The 18,338-nt window shown below is 62.9% G+C and overlaps 4 protein-coding genes across 6 annotated transcripts; 2 read left to right on the top strand and 2 right to left on the bottom strand.

Moving 5' to 3' along the window:
- Window positions 1-2,798: 2,798 nt before the first annotated feature.
- Window positions 2,799-3,852, bottom strand: RPL28 (ribosomal protein L28). Its single transcript, XM_004596925.3, has 3 exons — window positions 3,608-3,852; window positions 3,009-3,127; window positions 2,799-2,924 (listed from the first exon to the last, which is right to left on the bottom strand). The coding sequence occupies exons 1-3, from the start codon at window positions 3,810-3,812 to the stop codon at window positions 2,835-2,837; spliced, it is 414 nt and encodes a 137-aa protein (XP_004596982.1). The 5' UTR covers window positions 3,813-3,852; the 3' UTR covers window positions 2,799-2,834.
- A 1,531-nt stretch (window positions 3,853-5,383) lies between these two features.
- Window positions 5,384-7,189, top strand: TMEM238 (transmembrane protein 238). Its single transcript, XM_058674356.1, has 2 exons — window positions 5,384-5,972; window positions 6,822-7,189. Exon 1 carries the CDS (start codon window positions 5,427-5,429, stop codon window positions 5,961-5,963), a length of 537 nt encoding a protein of 178 aa, XP_058530339.1. The 5' UTR covers window positions 5,384-5,426; the 3' UTR covers window positions 5,964-5,972; window positions 6,822-7,189.
- A 2,106-nt stretch (window positions 7,190-9,295) lies between these two features.
- On the bottom strand, window positions 9,296-11,401 carry TMEM190 (transmembrane protein 190). The gene is made up of 5 exons (XM_004596926.2): window positions 11,090-11,401; window positions 10,966-11,001; window positions 9,829-9,954; window positions 9,654-9,738; window positions 9,296-9,563 (listed from the first exon to the last, which is right to left on the bottom strand). Exons 1-5 carry the CDS (start codon window positions 11,196-11,198, stop codon window positions 9,338-9,340), a joined length of 582 nt encoding a protein of 193 aa, XP_004596983.2. The 5' UTR covers window positions 11,199-11,401; the 3' UTR covers window positions 9,296-9,337.
- Window positions 11,402-14,826: 3,425 nt separating this feature from the next.
- On the top strand, window positions 14,827-18,287 carry IL11 (interleukin 11). Of its 3 annotated transcripts, none has more exons than XM_058674527.1 (5): window positions 14,827-15,108; window positions 16,250-16,422; window positions 16,592-16,678; window positions 16,779-16,940; window positions 17,716-18,287. In XM_058674527.1, exons 1-5 carry the CDS (start codon window positions 15,087-15,089, stop codon window positions 17,884-17,886), a joined length of 615 nt encoding a protein of 204 aa, XP_058530510.1. In that variant the 5' UTR covers window positions 14,827-15,086; the 3' UTR covers window positions 17,887-18,287. The 3 variants fall into 3 exon arrangements, with proteins under 3 accessions (XP_058530510.1, XP_004596984.1, XP_058530511.1); XM_004596927.2 differs by lacking the exon at window positions 14,827-15,108 and adding an exon at window positions 15,173-15,330; XM_058674528.1 differs by lacking the exon at window positions 14,827-15,108 and adding an exon at window positions 15,797-15,830.
- The last annotated feature ends 51 nt before the right edge of the window (window positions 18,288-18,338 follow it).

Here is an 18,338-nt window from a genome sequence, read left to right as displayed (position 1 = left end):
CCTGGCCCTGCCTGAAGGTCCTGTACACTCACCAGAAATGCCCCGTTTGGGACAGTCTGCAGGGTCCGCAGCGGAGCCAACTGCCCTTCACGTGTACTCGGCACTGGCCTGCACTCCCTGCCTCTGACCTAACCGCCTGGATCAGGAAATCTGCTCTGGGACGATTACCATCGCACTGCCACCCCAGCAAGCTGCTCCACTTCCCACCGAGCTCCCTGCTATTGCACCTGCAGCAGCAAACGGTCCAAATGCTTGGGTTCCCGCACCCACGTGGGAGACCCAGATGCAACTCCAGGCTCTTGGCTTCAGCCTGGCCCAGCCCAGCTGTTTGTGATCACGTGCGTTCTAAATGTATCCCCTCCCCCCTTTACAAGCAAAGACAAATAATTATTCCTTAAGATTTTGAGGGGCCTGGTACAGTGACTTAGGCAGCTAAAGTGCTCACCTTGAATGTGCCTGGATCCCATATGGGCGCTGGTTCTAATCCCATCAGCCCCACTTCCTGCACCTGTGTGAGAGACCTGGAGGAAGTTTCTGGGTCCTGGCTTCGGATCAGCTCAGCACCGGACTTGGTTACTTAGGGAGTGAATGGAAAATCTTCCTCTCCTCCTCTTTATATATCTGACTTTGAAGTACAACTAAATCTTAAACGTTTTTATTGGGAGACTGGCGCAGTAGCCCAGTGGCTAAAGTCCTTGCCCTGTACATGCCAGGAGCCCATCTGGGTGCTGGTTTGTATCCTTGTGGCCCCACACCCCGTCCCCAGCTCCATTGGTTGCCTGGGAAAGCAGTGTAAGATGGCCCAAAGCCTTGGACCCTGCACCCACATGGGAGACTGGAAGAGGCTCAGCTGAGCTGGAGAGTGAATCAATGGACCAGAAGATCTTCTGACTTTCCAATACAAATGGGTGAGATCTTTAAAAAAAAAAAAAGGGGGCAATTTACAGATTTTCCAGCTGCTATTTCCGTTCCCAAATGGCCAGTACTGAGCTGATCCTGAGCCAGGAACTTCCTTTGGGTCTTCCACATGGGTGGTGTCCCAAGCAAGGGCTTGGGCCATCCTCTGCTCCTTTCCCAAGCCACAACCTGGGAGCTGGAACGCAGGTGCTCATACAGGACTTCTGAGCTTACAAGGGGATTAACCAATTTAACCATCATGGTGGGCCGAAATAATCTTTAGGAAGTACCCCAGGCCCAGGGCACACCAAGTAGGTGTACATGGTGAATTCCTGCTGGCATGGCACAAACAGCAGGGAAGGAGGGATACAGGACACAGCCTGCCATACCAACCCCAGACTGCACACAGGCCATGCCAGGATCGGATGAGGCACCCAAGACCTGGAGCTGGAACTGGCCCTGGTGGGGAGTCTGAGGATTCCTGGTAGGCTGCTGCTCCCATTGGTGAGTGCAAGCCAGGCTGTGGGCAGGCAGGACTGGGCCAGACTACACACAGCGCTGCCTACCGATGAGCCAGGACCTACCTTGGATAGGCCCTGTCAACCACTAGTTCACCAATTGAAGGTCTGGGGGGCTGGACAGGTCAGCCTGGGCCACAGCACCCAACGACAGACCTAAGACCCAGGGATGGGAGCAAAGCCCGGCAGAGAGGCTTGATTAGCATCTGCTGGGTTGGACAACACCTGCCAGTTCACACAGCATGGCAACCCCTCTCTCTGTCTATTCCCTGGTAGGCAGCAGACACCTGCGGGGGTGGATGAGCAGCCAATGTGCGTGTGTATGCTTGTGTCTCTGCCTGCATTACCAGAGTCCATGGGCGAGAGCTGACAGCAGCTTCACGCGCTAGAGCACAGTGCAGGAGTCAGAGCCCACATCCAACTCCCACCTGGGACGCAGCTCAGGCCAGAGCCTGGTGTCACCCCACCAGGCACCAGTGCTGAAGGCATTAGGGGCCCACCAGAACCGTGATGACCTGGGTTCTGCACCAGGCCAGCAGGTAGCCGAGTCCAAGAACCTAAAACACTCACTTGGGCTGGTGCTGCAGCACAACCAGCTGGGCCTCCAGCTGGGACAGAGGCTGCCCACACAGGGACGGGTTTCCCAGTTCCCTCAAGTCGGCCCTTGTGCTTCAACCCAGATGCACCTCCTGCTGTCCGCCGTGGCCAGCCACTGCAACCAACTGGGCAATAGCCCCGTGGATGAAGGTCACCCAACTCCCCCTTCCACGTCTGATAACTAGGGAGCGGAGAGTGTGGACTCCAGGCGTCCATCGCACGGGGCTACTCCCAACCCACAGGGAATGGGTGCCAACAGCTCACCCACTCAGCTTGCTCCATGCCTCCACCCGCCCCCAGGCATCCACAGTGTGAACAAAGCAGCAGCCAGGGCCTTGCACACTTGGCCTCCTGCAGCACCAGCACCACAGGGCATCATCCCAGGAGTCCACTGCGGCCACTGGAATGTGAACCTACAGCGCTCCCTCCTAGGACGACCTTGAGATGGCTTTAAATAAATAAAACGTGGAGCTCGCTTCTGGAAACCAGAAGAACCCCCTTGGTGCTCCAGATAGCCAGATTAGATGCCCAGGACCTACACCACGGCCCTGACAGGCTGACACTGCCTTTCTGAGGCCAGTGCTGCCTGCAGGAAGTGAAGCTGCCACAGGGGGCACCATCAGCTGCTGGCCCGCAGCAGCCCCCTGTTGACACAATGAACAAACCGCCTGACGGAACCAGGGAGGGAGCTCTCATCTGCTCTCCACCCCAAGCATCCCCAGCAGCAGGGCGTGGGCCAGGCCCTAGCACGGCCCTCTCCCGCAGGGACAGAGGCCAGGCGACAGGTAGCGGTCAGACTCTTTATTGCTGCGGGCCAGCGACTCAGGCGCTCTTGGTGGGACGTGAACGCTTCCTCTTCACCATCACGGGCTTCTGGCTGCGTAGGATGGCGCTGGCTCTGCGGATGGCAGCCTGGGAACGGGCAGGCCTGCTCAGCTCACAGTGCCAAGCTGCCCAGGCACCCACTCCCCCATGCCCATCCCAGTGCCCACTCACCATGCGCAGATCGGGGCGGTACTTGTTCTTGCGAATCATGTGCCGGATGCTGCTGAGAGTGGCCCGTGCATTCTTGTTGATGGTGGTCCGCACGTACGAGGTGGCCGGCTTCCGCTGGCCTGGACGGGCAGAGCCCAAGGCTCAGTCCAGACACCGTCTTCAAATGCACCTGGTAGCGCCAGGTCGCCACCTCCCATGGGACCCCGCTCTCCCACTCCAACTGCCTCCTGGAGGCAACCCTGTGCTAAGCCAGGGTCAGAGTCCCCGCTCAACTACATTACAGAGAGGACCCTGAGCTTTCCACAGCCGCTTCCCAGGCCAGTAGGGTCAGAGCCAGAGCCAGCCGGCTGAGTACAGCGACGCTGCTGCCCCACCCACTGGGAACGCAGCCTCTGCGCTGCAGCATGGCACCACTGCCTCTCCACTCCGTCCCTGGGCACCGCCACCCCCTGCAAGTCCCTGGGCACCGCCGCCTCTCCAGCCTGTCTCTGGGCACCGCCACCCCCTCCAGCCCAAGCCTGGCACCCCACCGTCACCCCACGCTCCCTACTCGGCCCGCCCACGTCGGCGCAGCCCTCCCAGCACCCGCCCGCGCTCACCGCTCTGGCGCTTCATGACCACCACGACGCCCTTGCCGTCCGCAGCCGGTTCCACGCCCACGGTCTTGCGGTGGATCAGCCCGTTGTAGCGGAACGAGTTCCGGGCCTTGAGGTTATTGGGCTCCGTGCTGTACGTCTGCTTGTTCCTCTTGATGAGGAAGCTGGAGCAGTTGCGCACGACCATCCACTGAAGGTGCGCGGACATGGCGGCGGCGACTGGGGAGACAAGCGGCGCGGGAGGCCGTTAGAGGGGCGCCCCGGGAGTGGCCTCCCGCCCCCGGCTGCCCCGCGGGAAACGCGAGGGGAGGCTGAGGGAGAAGGTGGCGAAGGGCAGGCAGAAGCAGCGGCGTCCGCGCCACGGCCGCCACGCCGGGCGCACAAGGCGGCCACGCTCACCTCCTCTCGCTAGGACGACCGGAGACGGAAAGAGGTCTGCCGGGGGCGGGGCGAAGCCTTTAATACCGCACACGCATTTCCGCTTCCGCTCGAGGCCTGCGCCGGCGAAGGCTAGACCCGCCTCTTCCCGGGAGAGGGCGGTGAGTGCGCGCTGTTCGGCTATTTCCGTCAACCCGTCCGGTGTGGCTCGGGAATCTCCGTAGCTCTTCGGCCTGAGAGCCGAGGGCGTTGTGCTGGGGTGCAGCAAAGCCGATCAGAGGCGCGTTCTTCAGCGACAGCCTTTGGCGCGTGCCCCATATGGGCGCCGGTTCTAATCCCAGCAGCACCACTTCCCATCCAGCTCCCTGCTTGTGACCTGGGAAAGCAGTCGAGGACGGCCCAATGCATTGGGACCCTGCACCCGCGTGGGAGACCTGGAAGAGGATCCTGGCTTCGGATCAGCGCAGCACCGGCCTTTGCTTAGGGAGTGAATCATGGCACGGAAAATCTTCCTCTCTGTCTCTCTCTCTGTATATCTGATTTTGCAATAAAAAGAAATACATCTTTAGAAAAAAAAAAAAAAGAAAGTAGAGAGATCTTCCATCCACTGATTAGTCCCCCCCCCCAAAAAAAAAAAATTAAAAACGCTGTAACTCCAGCAGGGTCTCCATCCACTCTTGGGGCAGGAGTCCAGGCGCCACAGCCCTAAATGCTGCCCTTAGAGCGTCTTAACTAACACGAAGCAAGATGAGAAGCAGAGCTGGGGCTCAGACCCAAGCACTGCCGTGAGGGGTGCTGGCGTCCTCCCTGGCTGTCCCCTGCTGCTTCACACACCTGTCCACTGTGGCCATCCACCCTGTGCCCTGCACGCCTCCAACGCCCTGCAAGTGCATCCTGTGCGGGCAGGGGCACCCGTTAGTGGCAGCTGACTGGCATACTACCCCACCCTGGGGCCAGGGAAGCCTCCGGAAGCCCTGGGCACTGTGGCCATTTGCGTGTGAACCAGCAGATGAAACAAACGCCTCCCTGTCTCATCCTCAAACTTTCAAATGAATGGATCTTTATTTAAAAAAAAAAGAAGAAGAAGAAGAAAAGTTTTAGGTCTTTAAATGCTCCTGGTGCTGTTTCTGACTCCACCTGTTCCCAGGGACCCTGGCGCACCCAGGAGTGCCGCGCAGGATGCGTCCGGGAGCGCACGGGGAACTCTGACCACGAGTCGCTTTGCTCCTTGAGGGGCACGGGGTCCTGGGGCACCCCAGCCCTGTGCAGGGGCTCCCGCGGAGGGGCTCCCCCAGCCGGCGGGGCAGGCTGCTGGCAGCCCAGCCCAGGTGACCCGACAGGGCGGCTGGGCACACCTGGCGCCGTCCCCAGACCCCGCCCCGGGCCGGGCCGCACCCCGGAAAGCTCTTTGTGCGCAGCGAGCCAACGAGGGAGCGGCGGGGCCATGGCGGCGGTGGCGGCGGTGTGCGCCTCGCAGGGACCCCCGCCGGGCGCACCGTCGGCACCGGTGCCCGCTCCTGTGCCCGCGGCCGGCTTAGGGCGCTGCCGGATGGCGCTGCTGCTGGCCGTGGCGCTGGACGTGGCGGGCATGGCGGCGCTGCTGACGGGCGTATTCGCGCAGCTGCAGGTGCGCGGGCGCGACTTTGGCGACCTGCTCATCTACTCGGGCGCGCTGCTGGTCTTCCTGAGCCTGCTGGGCTGGATCCTCTGGTACACCGGCAACATTGAGATCTCACGCCAGGAGCTCGAGCGCGACTACGGCCTGCGGCCCTCGGCACTCGCCCGCCTCGCGCGCAAGCTCTCCCGCCGCTGGTCGGCGCCCGCCGCTGCCGCAGGCCCTCGCGCCTTATCCGGCTCCCGGGGCGCGCGCCGCGCCGCCCGCGCGCCCCCGCCACCCGCCGCCGGCTCCCGCCGCGTGCGCCTGCAGCTGGCCACGCTCGAGGCCGGCCCCGCGGCGGCGGCGGGCGCGGGCAGCGAGTGAGCCGCCAAGGTGAGCGGGACCGAGCGCCAGAGTCGCTGGGCTAGAGGGAGCCAGAGTTGGGGCACGGGCAACCTGGAGGTTTCAGGGGCCCAAACGCCCACCCCGGAGAAGAAGCGAGGGCGGGTGCGGGAAAAGCCAAGGCCCTTGGCTCTCCTGTGGCCTGTGAAGCCTCCGATGTGAGTAAGGAGCAGGCCCAGAGAGAGGCGTCGCCTTTGCCCCAGCGCCTCCCGACCGGGGCTCTCTGTGCAGAGGCTGGAAAACTGTCCCTTTCCTCTCCTGCCCCATCGCTCTCCTGAAGACCTCTCCAGCTCTCCTGCTATCCCCATGCACCTGCTGTAGCTGGCTGCCCGTGGCACTCCGGCCACACCAAGACACTCCCTGTTCCCCGTGTGGCTGCAGTGAGGACAGCCCTGGCTCCAGACATGGCCTGACTCCTTAGGATATATTTACTTGAAAGGCGGTTACAGAGGGGGAGCGTTCTTGCGTCCTGGGCTTCACTCTCCACATGACCACGACAGCCAGGGCTGGGCCAGAGCCAAGTCGGAGCTCCACTCAGGCCTCCCGTGTGAGTGCAGGACCCTATGGACCTGGGTCACCCCTCTGCTGCTTTCCCAGGCCGTGCGCAGGGAGCAGCCTGGACTCCAAGCAGCACCCATATGGGATGCCAGGCTGCAACGCCAGCTTCCACGTGATGCTGTTAAAGCTCTGATCTGGGGGGGATGGGGAGAACCTTTTTGTTTGTTTTCTGTCGTTTAGGTATTTATCATCTCATTTGTGAGTGAAAGTTATCAGCTTAGAATTAGTCCCTGAGTTTCCTGGGCCTGGCTCACACTGTCCTCTATACCCTCTTCGCAGCAGGAAGTCCTTGCTGTCTCCACACTACCCAGACAACCTCTCTCCAGTGGCCTTTAAGAACTGACGCTGGCCAACGCTGCGGCACAATCGGCCAAGCTGCCACCTGCGCTGTCAATGCCCCACACAAGTGCTGGTTCGAGTCCCAACTCCTCTGATTCTGACTCAGCTTACTGCTCATGCTCTGACAAAAACTGTACAAGATGGACCCCTGTACCCACGTGGGAGACCCAGATGGAGCTCCAGGCTCCTGGCGCTGGCCTCACCTAGACAGCCATATGGGAGTAAACCAGAAAATGGAAGATCTCCCTGTGTGTGTGTGTCTGCTTCTCTATATATAACACTTTCTAACAAAATAAATATTTTTTTTTAAAGAGTGGTTATATATACTTAGGAGGGAAAAAAAAAGAACCAGCTCAACCACTCTGTCCTTCTATGGGTCTGAGTGTGTGTGTGTGTGTGCGCACGTGTGTGTCCTGGTTCTGTCTCTCCCACCACACAGGCAGATGTCTGGAGGGTAAACTCTGGTTTGGTGTCATTTTGCAGTGAGCAGTGTGGACGCAAAGCTGATGCTTAGCTAGGTGAATAGAGAGGTGGGTGCGTTGATGGAAGGATGGATCAGGGGATGGGGAGAGGGATAAAAACTGGATTGGTCAATGGTTAGATTGGTAGATGGGTTGTTTAATGGGTAGGCATGGGTAGCTGGTGGATGGGTCAATGAATTGGTTTCTGAATGGACATGGCTGGATTGGTTAGCGGAGAGTAGATGGGTGGGTATGCGGATGAATGGGCGGATGGATGACCAGTGGGTGGATGGGTGTGTTGATGGATGGATGGGTGGGTGGACGGGTGGACAGTAGGTGGATGGATGGGTGGGTATGCGGATGAATGGACGGGTGGATGACCAGTGGGTGGATGGGTGTGTTGATGGATGGATGGGTGGGTGGACGGGTGGACAGTAGGTGGATGGATGATGGAAGGAAACATGGATGGACATGTAGATGCATGGATAAATGGTGTGATGAGAGAACAGAGATTGGAGTAGTGACTAAATCCATTTCCACATGAATTATTTTCACAAGGGGATGCAATGCTACTGTGCCAAGACATGTGCACACCTGCTTGTGGTAGTGTTTGTGAGAACCCCCATTCCACAGTGCAGAGGAGGACACTGGCTTCAGAAAGGACCTGCACAAGTTCCCAGAGGCTGAGCCAAGGCCTTAACACCGGCCTCGAAAACCCATTAGACCGCTGTAGAGTCCAGCACCAGCTCCCTCTCTGGTGGGCCCATTCCAACCCAGGGCGTGTCCCGCGTGCAGGCGGGCACACCAAGGACGCAGAGCTGGATTCTGAACAGACCCCAACTCTGGTGTCCTACAGTTCCCTGTGAAAGCCGAGGCAGTTGAGGGGCTGAGCTTCCCCCACCCTTGTTTCCTCTCTCCCTCCTCTTCCTCTGTCCATCTCTCTCCCCGCCTTTCCTTGCCTCCCGTGTTCCAGGACATGGCACCCAGTCACTGGCACTCCTGCAGGCTTAGGCACACCCACTGGGAACACGGCAGCCAATGGGGGCAGCAGAAATGAGGGCCGAGTGCAGGACAGCTGGGAACACAGGCATCGCATCGGGGGACGAGTCCTGCAGGAGCAGCCACTGCTGCTGTCCCAGCCCTACATGGGCAGAATGGACTCAGCCGTGCACCTGCTGCCGGGACACCCACTCATTCACCTTGCACCCACACCTGGATAAAGGCCCCTTGCCTCAGTGCTCTTGGTGGCCAGGCCCAGTTCCTTGCTTCCTTTCAAAGGTTGGGGCCCATGGGAGTCTTTGAGGGAACACAGAGCCCCCAGGAGATACAGGAGGGCATTACGCATGCTCTTCAGAGGGGACACAGAAGCCACCTGCTCAACCTGTGTTGATTTGGAGCCTCCAAGAAAGCAGACGCAGGGACACAGTGGATCTATGGGATGTTTACTGGGGAAAGTACTTCCAGGGAAGGAGCGACTGGCACAAAGGTGACTCCTGCCAGGACGGTTGGGGTAGCATCGGGAGGAGGTATGAGGCGCACTTGCAAGCTTTCAGCTGGCAGTGGGGAGGTCTTGGAGTCCAGGCTGTGGCCAGGATTGGAGGAGGGCCCAAGTGCTCCCATATAGGGCCGGGTAAAGAGGCAGGGAGTATGTGAGACCTCGGAGCTTCCAAGCAGCAGGAGGCTGGGGGCTCATTTCCAGGGTTGTAGTGAGACCCCTCCCTATGGCTCAGCCTCCACTATTCCCCAGATGCTTCAGTCTAAGGGCCCCTCTTGTGGGACCACAACCTAAGGCCCCCATTCAGCCCAAGTTCCCTTCAACTCAGGTACTCTGCCCAGACTGCTTGCAGCTCACAGTACCCATGACCAGGCCCCTTCAGCTCTGACAGCAGCCCCCTGCCCCGCCAACCCACACAGGTGCCCATGCCGCCACCTGCTTCTCCAAGAAGAAACCATAGCTCATATACTCTGTCTTTATTGAGGGGACCCCCAAAGATGCCCCTAATCTTCATCCTCTCCCCCTTCCGTTTCCTCGCCGCCTTCTGTGGTTCCCTCCCCTTCCATGCCCGTATCCCCCTCCACAGGCAGGGCAGCGGGCATGCTGCCGGCCGACGGCGTCTTCTTCTCGCTGGCCCTGTCCTTGGACAGCAGTGAGACCGTCCTGGACAGGTCGCATTTGCCTTGCAGGAACACGGGCAGGTGCAGCATGTCTCGGCGTTTTGCCCACCTGTAGGAAGGGAGCCAGAGATAGCACAAGCTCTGCCAGAACTCCCTAGGGACCTGGCCGCCTCGCCCACCGGCCCAGCTGCCCACTCACCAGAACAGACAGATGCTGCAGATCAAGAACAGGAGGCCTCCGCACGTCCAGCCCAGCGCCCACATGTGCTTCCTCCGCATGTTTTCTACCACAAGGAGGTGTGTGACGCTGCACAGCCGCCCCCCTCCCCACCACCGCCCACCTGCCTGACCCCGGCCCTGGCTGGGGCCCTCACCATCAGGCCGCTGGTGGTAGCAGACCCCGTCGCGGTAGCAGCATCGCAGACGCAGGCACAGGTTGGGGTTCTCAATGGCCGCCTGGCCCCCGCAGCTCTCACGGTCCCACACATCCCCCTCACAGCCTGGGGGCCAGTCACGGCAGACAGCTTTGGCCCTGAGCCTTGGGGACCTCTCACCCTGGGGCCGCCCGTGGTCAGGCTTGGGGCTGCCTGCATCACCTATGCAGGCCTGGGGGCCTCCAGCACCTCCCTCAGCCCCAGGCCCTCCTCCCTCAGCCCCAGGCCCTCCTCCCTCACACCCAGCACTCCTCCCTCAGTCCCAGGCCCTCCTCCCTCAGCCCCAGGCCCTCCTCCCTCAGCCCCAGGCCCTCCTCCCTCACACCCAGCACTCCTCCCTCAGTCCCAGGCCCTCCTCCCTCAGCCCCAGGCCCTCCTCCCTCAGCCCCAGGCCCTCCTGCTCACACCCAACACTCCTCCCTCAGCCCCAGGCCCTCCTCCCTCAGCCCCAGGCCCTCCTCCCTCAGCCCCAGGCCATCCTCCTTCACACCCAGCACTCCTCCCTCAGCCCCAACACTCCTCCCTCAGCCCCAGGCCATCCTCCCTCAGCCCCAGGCCCTCCTCCCTCAGCCCCAGGCCCTCCTCCCTCAGCCCCAGGCCCTCCTGCTCACACCCAACACTCCTCCCTCACACCCAACACTCCTCCCTCAGCCCCAGGCCCTCCTCCCTCAGCCCCAGGCCCTCCTGCTCACACCCAACACTCCTCCCTCACACCCAACACTCCTCCCTCAGCCCCAGGCCCTCCTCCCTCAGCCCCAGGCCCTCCTGCTCACAACCAACACTCCTCCCTCAGCCCCAGGCCCTCCTCCCTCACACCCAACACTCCTCCCTCAGCCCCAGGCCCTCCTCCCTCAGCCCCAGGCCCTCCTGCTCACACCCAACACTCCTCCCTCAGCCCCAGGCCCTCCTCCCTCACACCCAGCACTCCTCCCTCAGCCCCAGGCCCTCCTCCCTCAGCCCCAGGCCCTCCTGCCTCACACCCAGCACTCCTCCCTCAGCCCCAGGCCCTCCTCCCTCAGAACTGGAAGTCCACTTGGCTCCCTCCCTGTGGGCCCCAAGGTCTTGGCTGCTGCTCACTCCACGGATAGAAGAATCCCTGGATTCCATTCCCCTCTGTGGGAGAGAAGCAGCAGTTAGTGCTGGGGTGGGCCCAGATAGGCCCGCCCACAGCCCACCCTGGCCCTCTCCTCAGCCCCCTCACCTACGGTGCCCTGCAGCAGCAGGAGCAGGCCCAGCACTGGGATCCCAGAGCCCACCATGTCGCCTCCCCGGACTCCTGGGGCCTCTGTGGAGAGAGCTCTGGGGGACATCACCCGGCAACAGCCCGGCCCCGCCCACCTGGTCTGCCCCCTGCCCCAGGGCTCCAAGTTCTGTTGCCAGGGGAGGGGCGGGTACAGGGAGGGCTCCCCCAGGTCTGGCCAAACCAATGTCTAGGGGGCAGCCTCAGTGTGTGGGATGGTGGGTCTTGTGCCTTGAGAGTCTGTCCAGCGGCTGGGGCCAGGAGGTGCCCAGAAAGGGACTTATTCACCAAGACTCCCGGGAAAGTGGGGGTGGAGAAGTGCTTCCCTTCAGGGAATCCCTCTCCTTGATCTGATGGTGGCCACCAGTGGCCTTGTTGCTAACGGGAAACACTCCTTAGCAACCAGGGGAGGGTTTCCCTGAGAGCATAACCTCACTGAGCCCCATTATTAGGGAAGGTTCCCCCAGCAACCAAGAGGAGGACCTGAGGAGGAGGAGACAATGGGTGCTAGAGCCCTAGGTTGGGCCCCTGGCCAGGACTCCCCCCCCATGCCACCTGGCCAAGAGGGGCTTTTCCTGTTCATTGCCAGAGACTAGCTGGCTGCCCAGTAGGGCCCCATTCTCACCTCGGACTCAGTCTCTCCACCTGTGAGCAGGGTGGGAGGACTCTGCCTCTCATGAGGGAAACCAGGTTGGGGGACTGGGCTGGGACCATTAATTTTAGCTTACCTGCCCAGGCATCAAAGCAAGAAGGGGACACTATGGATCCCACTTGCTTGGGCCAGGACCCCTGAGTCCAGCAGAAGAGAGCATTGGGGCCCTGGACACCTGGGTCTGAGTGGGCAGGGGTCGGACTCCTGCTGTGTCCTGCTCTGGCCCATAAACATCCTGGTGGGTGCTGAGCTGCCTCCGGCAGAAATGACACAGGTCCGAGGGGGCTCGGCAGGGGGCCGGGGGTGGGGGTCAGAGGGGCTCCCGGGCTGAGGCCTGGCAGCTGCCGCGTTTCCTGTGTCAACATCAGTTGGACCCACTTCCCAATTCCCGGGATTCCTCAGGGATCAAGGAGGGGGTGGGGGGCGGGGCGGCCGGCCCCGGACTGCGGCTCCGGACTGGGGAGGCCCCCAGCCGTCACGGCTTCCACCACTAATGACAGGTTTGAGCTGCCTCTGCGGCTGGCCGGCCTCGTCACCCCAGAGAGGCCAGACGGGACCCCCCAGGGACAGACAGACGGACACACACGGCCTCCGGCCTCGGACCTGCTGACCTCACTCCCGGCCAGCCCCACCTCACCCAACAGGGACGGCCTTCTCCCCCGGAAAGCCACCCCCACCCGGCTCTCAGGGGCTTCTGCACCCCCAGGGTCTGGGACTGGGCTCCCAGCCTCCCCCTGATCCCCAACTTGTCGCCAAGCCTTGGAGCTGATCCCTGGCCCCAGTGTTATTTGCAGCTCTGTCTTGTGGTCCTGTCCCTATTTCGGGCTCCCTCTGTCATCTGTCCTTCCTTGGGATTCCCCAGACCTGTCCCTCACTTGCTGAGTTGCTTTGGCTTACAGGGAAGTGGCCCCAAGCATCCCATCCTGGCTCAGAGTAGATTCAGGAGCCCAGCTCAATGTCTGGGTTCAAGAATCATCCCGAGGGAGTGAGAAAGTCTGACCCCACACCTCCGGGGGAGAACCCAGACTAGAGATGCCCCCATTTATCCCCGTCTCAGTGTGCCCTCAGGTATCAAGGATTCCTCCCCCTCTCTCAAAACTAGGGTTTAGACCCATAAGTCTGAGGGAGGAGGGGCTGGACTAGACCCCTGGGTGTGAGGGAGGAGGGCTGGGCTGGACCCCTGGGTGTGACGGAGGAGGGGCTGGGCCCCTGGGTGTGAGGGAGGAGGGTCTGGGCTGGACCCCTGGGTGTGAGGGAGGAGGGTCTGGGCTGGACCCCTGGGTGTGAGGGAGGAGAGTCTGGGCTGGACCCCTGGGTGTGGCGGAGGAGGGGCTGGCCCCCTGGGTGTGAGGGAGGAGGGTCTGGGCTGGACCCCTGGGTGTGAGGGAGGAGGGCTGGGCTGGACCCCTGGGTGTGAGGGAGGAGGGTCTGGGCTGGACCCCTGGGTGTGAGGGAGGAGGGGCTGGACCCCTGGTGTGAGGGAGGAGGGGCCAGGGGCCTGGACTTCCAGTCTGAGATGAGGAAAAGGGGATTGGGGGCCTGGCCCCTGACACCCCCAGGTGGCAGGCCTGGTATCCCCATCCCCTCGAGCCAGGCCATCCCCCAGGCTGGTGGCCTGAGTCACCTTGGCTGGCCTCGCTGGTCTGGAGGGAGGGGGACGTCAGCTCTCCGTCAGCTCTCCCCTCACTGACGCAGCCTTGGGCCCCTCACGCTGACTCAGCCGGAAACAGGCCCCCTGAGGGGCGGAGACCCAGTGGTCAGTGGCCTGGGTCCCTGTGGGAACCAGCCGGGAGGGCCCCTGGGGGGCCCTGGAAGGGGCAGCCTTGAGAGAGGGAGGAGGCAGAGAGAGATCTCACCTGGGGCAATGAGATCATGTCCCACCCTGGGGGGCTGTGACCTCACCTCCTTGGGGACCACAGCAGCCATGGTCCCCCACTGTGGTGGCAGATGTGAAGGGGAAGCCTGGAGCAGCCCTCACCCCAGACCTACCCCCAAGCCTGGCCCAGCACTCGCAGGGGCCCCGTCACCCCCAGAGCTACCTCCCAGGCCAGCGCAGCCCTCCCAGGGGCCCCGTCACCCCTAGAGCTACCCCAAGCCTGGCCCAGCCCTCCCAGGGGCCCTGTCACCCCCAGAGCTACCTCCCAGGCCAGCGCAGCCCTCCCAGGGGCCCTGTCACCCCCGAAGCTATCCCAAACCTGGTGCAGCCCTCCCAGGGGCTCCTGTCACCCCCAGAGCCACCCCCCAGCCTGGCGCAGCCCTCACGGGCTCCTATTACCCCCAGCCCAGTGTAGCCCTCATGGGGCTCCTGATACCCTAGAGCTACCTTCTAGCCCAGCCCATCTCCCTGACTTGGGGACTTGGCCATGACTTACGGCTACCTGGAGCCCCATAGGTCTAATCTTCCCCTGCCATGCCTGTGTGGGCATCACTGCTTCCCCCTAGCCCCTGGGTCGCCTCTCACCCCATCCCCCTGCCTGGGCTTGCCAGGGCCCCCCTGCTGACCCCCACCCCTTCCTCAGGAGCATCGCAGCCTCCTTGCAGGTGGTAATAAAATTTAACGGTGACAACAGCGATGATTAACATTTATTGAGTGGCTCACTTTGCCCTGTTGCCATGGCATGTTGTGGGTGGGGTGCCCTTGCTGTGCCCACTCCACAGATGAGGAAACTGAGGCACCGGAAGGGCAGAGGTGCTGCCTTGCTGGAAGTGGCAAGGCCCTCTTCCTCTGGGTCCCTGGCATCAGAGTCTGCCCCTCTCCTGCCTTTGTGTGTATACCTGCCTTTGGCCGTAGCCCTGACCTCTCGTGCACGGCCTCTGTCCAGCCTGGTCTCCAGCCCCAGTGTCCTGCTCTGTTCTGGGTGTTTTCTTGTTACCTGTCCCCTCCTTGCTGACCACAGGAGCCCCTCTAGCCCCTGGGTCCAGGTTCCTCCTGCCATTTTCTCGCTCGCGGGACCCTGTCCCCATCTGCATGGCTGACCCTGGCCCCCCGCCCCTGCTGTGCTCTGCCCAGTGTCCCTGCGGTGGCTCCTGGCGCCTCCCCAACTCTCCCTGCCCATCTGCCTGCCTGCCGCCCTAGTCCAAGCCAGACCCCCAGCCACCCACGACGAGGCCCCCCACTCCGGCAGCCGTGTGTGTGCGTCTCTGTGTGTATGTGTGTCTGCCCCACCGACCGTGGAGGTGGAGGGAGGGGACGCCAATGACCTCACCAGCCTCTCTCTCCGACCACCCCCCCTTCCCTTTTCAACTTTTCCAACTTTTCCTCGGAGCGGCGGCGGCCTGAGCCCTGCTAGAGCCGGCTCCGTCTGAATGGAAAAGGCAGGCAGGGAGGGTGAGTCAGGATGTGTCAGGCCGCCCTCCCCGGCCGCCTGCCCCCCGCCCGCCGCCCTGGCCCCCTATATAACCCCCCAGGCGGACACACTCCCTCACTGCCGTGGCCCTGCTGCCTCAGCTCATGCCTCCCCTCCCCAGGCCTCGGACAGGGAAAGGGTTAAAGGCCGCCCCCCCTGGCTCCCGGCCCTAGGGAACCCCTGGCCCTGTGGGGACATGAACTGTAAGTTGGTTCAAGTTCATGGGATGGGGGACAGAGAGGGCGGGAAGGGAGGAGGAGGGTGGGGATCAGGCACCCAGTGGAACCCCAGGAGGCAGGAGGAGGAGGTGGGGAGCTGGGAGAGAGGGGACAGGGACTGGGGCAGATGCTGGCAGGGAACCCCAAGGACCAGGGCTGTCGACGGCCAGAGGAGCCCCGAGCTGGGTGCAAACACCGGGGGGGAAACTGAGGCAGGGAGCGCGCCAGAGAGACAGAGAGACAGAGAGAGAGAGGCAGGGGTGCGCGGGCCGGCCAGGCGGCGAGCGGACGGACCGACGGACGGCCGGCCAGGGGGCGGGCTGGGGGTGTGAGGCGAGCGGGGCGGCCCGGGGGGCTCTGATTGGCCGGCGGCCGTCGGGGTGGGCGGGGCGGCGGGGGATGGGCGGCGGGCAGGGGGCGGGCCGCAGCCCCCGCGTCCAGGGCTCGCGTCCCGGGCTGCGCGTCCCGCGTGCCTCTCGGCCCAGGTGCGCCGGGCGCCGCGGACCTGGCCTCCCGGGCCGGCTTTGCCCGGGAGCAGGGGGTGCAGGAGCCCCCCGGTGTCTCCGGGCCGCGGTCCCCGGCCCTGGCTCCTTCCCTACGCCCTGCCCGGCTCGGGCTCCGGGGCCCGAGGAGGGGGCAGGTTCTGGCCTGTGCCTCCCCCCTGCACGCCCCGCCCCGGGGCCCAGATTCCGACGTCCGGGGGCGGACGGGAGACGCCCGGCCCCGTCTACCCGCCCCGGGCCGCGTCTGCTCCGACGGGCGGGGCAGCCAGAGTCGGGGAGGGAGAGGGAAGCCCGCCTGGCCCTCGACCTGCCCCGGGCGCTCCACCCTGGGGCTCCAGCGCCCGCTCTGCCGGCCCACCCGCTGCCCACTGTCCGAGCACTCTGCTCACTCCTGTCCCCAGGTGTTGGCCGCCTGGTCCTCGTCGTGCTGAGCCTGTGGCCGGGTAGAGTTTTTGCCCCTGGTCCGCCTCCTGGTCCCCCGCGAGCCGCCCCAGACCCTCGCGCTGAGCTGGACAGCACCGTCCTCCTGACCCGTTCTCTGCTGGCCGACACTCGGCAGCTGGCTGCGCAGCTGGTAGGAGAGCCTGCTGGGGTGGGCTTGGACCAGCACTCAGATGGAGAGGGATACGAGGAGGGGTTCTGGAAGGTTCTGGTCGCCCCCAGAGTGGCAGGGGATGGGGGAAGGGAGCCTCTAGGTGGGCAAGGTTCCCTCACTGATTCTCTCCCCCCACCCTCTGCACCAGAGGGACAAGTTCCCAGCTGAAGGGGACCACAACCTCGATTCCTTGCCCACTTTGGCCATGAGCGCAGGGGCGCTGGGAGCCTTGCAGGTGAGGGCAGGGAGGAAGATGGGAGTTGGGCGGGAACAGGGTGAAGGGGCCCTGGGCATGCGCACTCTGACCCTCTTCCCCCACTGTCCTGGTTCCTCAGCTGCCAGGGGTGCTGACCAGACTCCGAGCCGATCTGCTCTCCTACCTGCGACACGTGCAGTGGTTACGCAAAGCTGGTGGCCCTTCCCTGAAGACCCTGGAGCCCGAGCTGGGTGCCCTGCAGGCCCGGCTGGACCGGCTGCTACGTCGGCTGCAACTATTGGTACACCCTGACATCCCAGACCCCGATCCAGCCTGGTCTAGGACGCCCTGACATCCCAGACCCCGATCCAGCCTGGTCTAGGACGCCCTGACATCCCAGACCCCGATCCAGCCTGGTCTAGGACGCCCTGACATCCCAAGCTGCAGATCCCAGTCCCGGTCCTCACTCTGAGACCACCAAGAACAAGTGACCCTGACACCTGGACACCTGATACCCAGACCCCACCCAGCTGGATGGACCCAGTCCCTGAGACCCTGAACATGGATCTCCAAGACCCTGTGGTCCTGAGTTCCCAGCCTCCACCCCAAGCCCTGCCCCCCAAAACCCATGGTCTCAAGGACCCCAGGCTCCCTGAAACCGTTGGACCTTCAGTCCAGGCTTGGCCCCAAGACATGGAAACCTTTTACGTGCCAGCCCTGCAACGCTGACACCTCGAGGGCCCAAGACCTGGCCCGATTCCAGCTCCTGGCTCTGAGTCCTTGAGTGTCTTCCCAGAGGCCCCTGCCTCCACCCAGAGCTGAGCCCTCACACCCGACATTGCCTGATACACAGTTGTAAGACTGCAGCTCTCCCCCAGCACCAGGATTGCATCCCAGGATCCTCCCAGGATGCCCATCTTCAACACCAGCCTCAATTTCTGCCCCACAGAGCCCGCCCCCTCCCGCCCCCGCCACCCCCAGTGCCCTATTTATTGGCCCCAAATGCTGCCCCCGTCCGCCTTGCCCATCTGCCCTACACTCCTGCCCTTTGCTAACCGTTCACTCTCTCCCAACAGACATCCCGCCTGGCCCTGCCCCAGGCCCCGCCTGACCCTCCGGCGCCACCCCTGGCCCCACCTGCCTCAGCCTGGGGCGGCATCAGGGCGGCCCACGCCATCCTGGGGGGCCTGCACCTGACCCTGGACTGGGCCGTGCGGGGGCTGCTGCTGCTGAAAACGCGCCTGTGACCAGACTCCCGGCCACCGCCGTCCTTCCAAAGCCAGATCTTATTTATTTATTTATTTTGGTACTGGGGGTAGGAGGGGGAGAGGCCAGGAGGCTCCCTCTCCCTCGTGTCTGCCCCCCCCTTCTCCACTGCCTTTGGGAGTCCCTGCAGGAGACCTGGGCAGGGGGCCCTCTGTGCCTTATTTATATTTATTTATTGAAGGGATGGTGGGGATGGGAGGCAGATGGACTCCGGGGTGGGGTGGGGGAGGGGCAGTCCAGGAATCCTAGGATCTTGGACCCTGCAAAGGTCTTATGGTCAATGTGTCTTCCTGGCTTCTACTCCCGCATCCACCCCGCACCGGGCCCGGGAGGAAAGAATGGGGGAGGGGCCATATATTATTTATTACACAATCACTTTTTCCAAGCCTTGAGTTTTTGTACCAAAAGAAAAGAAAGTTGAGAACTCTGCAAG

The sequence above is a fragment of the Ochotona princeps genome, chromosome 16 (genome assembly GCF_030435755.1).
Source record: "Ochotona princeps isolate mOchPri1 chromosome 16, mOchPri1.hap1, whole genome shotgun sequence".
Classification (NCBI taxonomy): domain Eukaryota; kingdom Metazoa; phylum Chordata; class Mammalia; order Lagomorpha; family Ochotonidae; genus Ochotona; species Ochotona princeps.
Note: the sequence above shows the minus strand (reverse complement) of the source record. Positions and strands in the feature narration are given on the sequence as shown.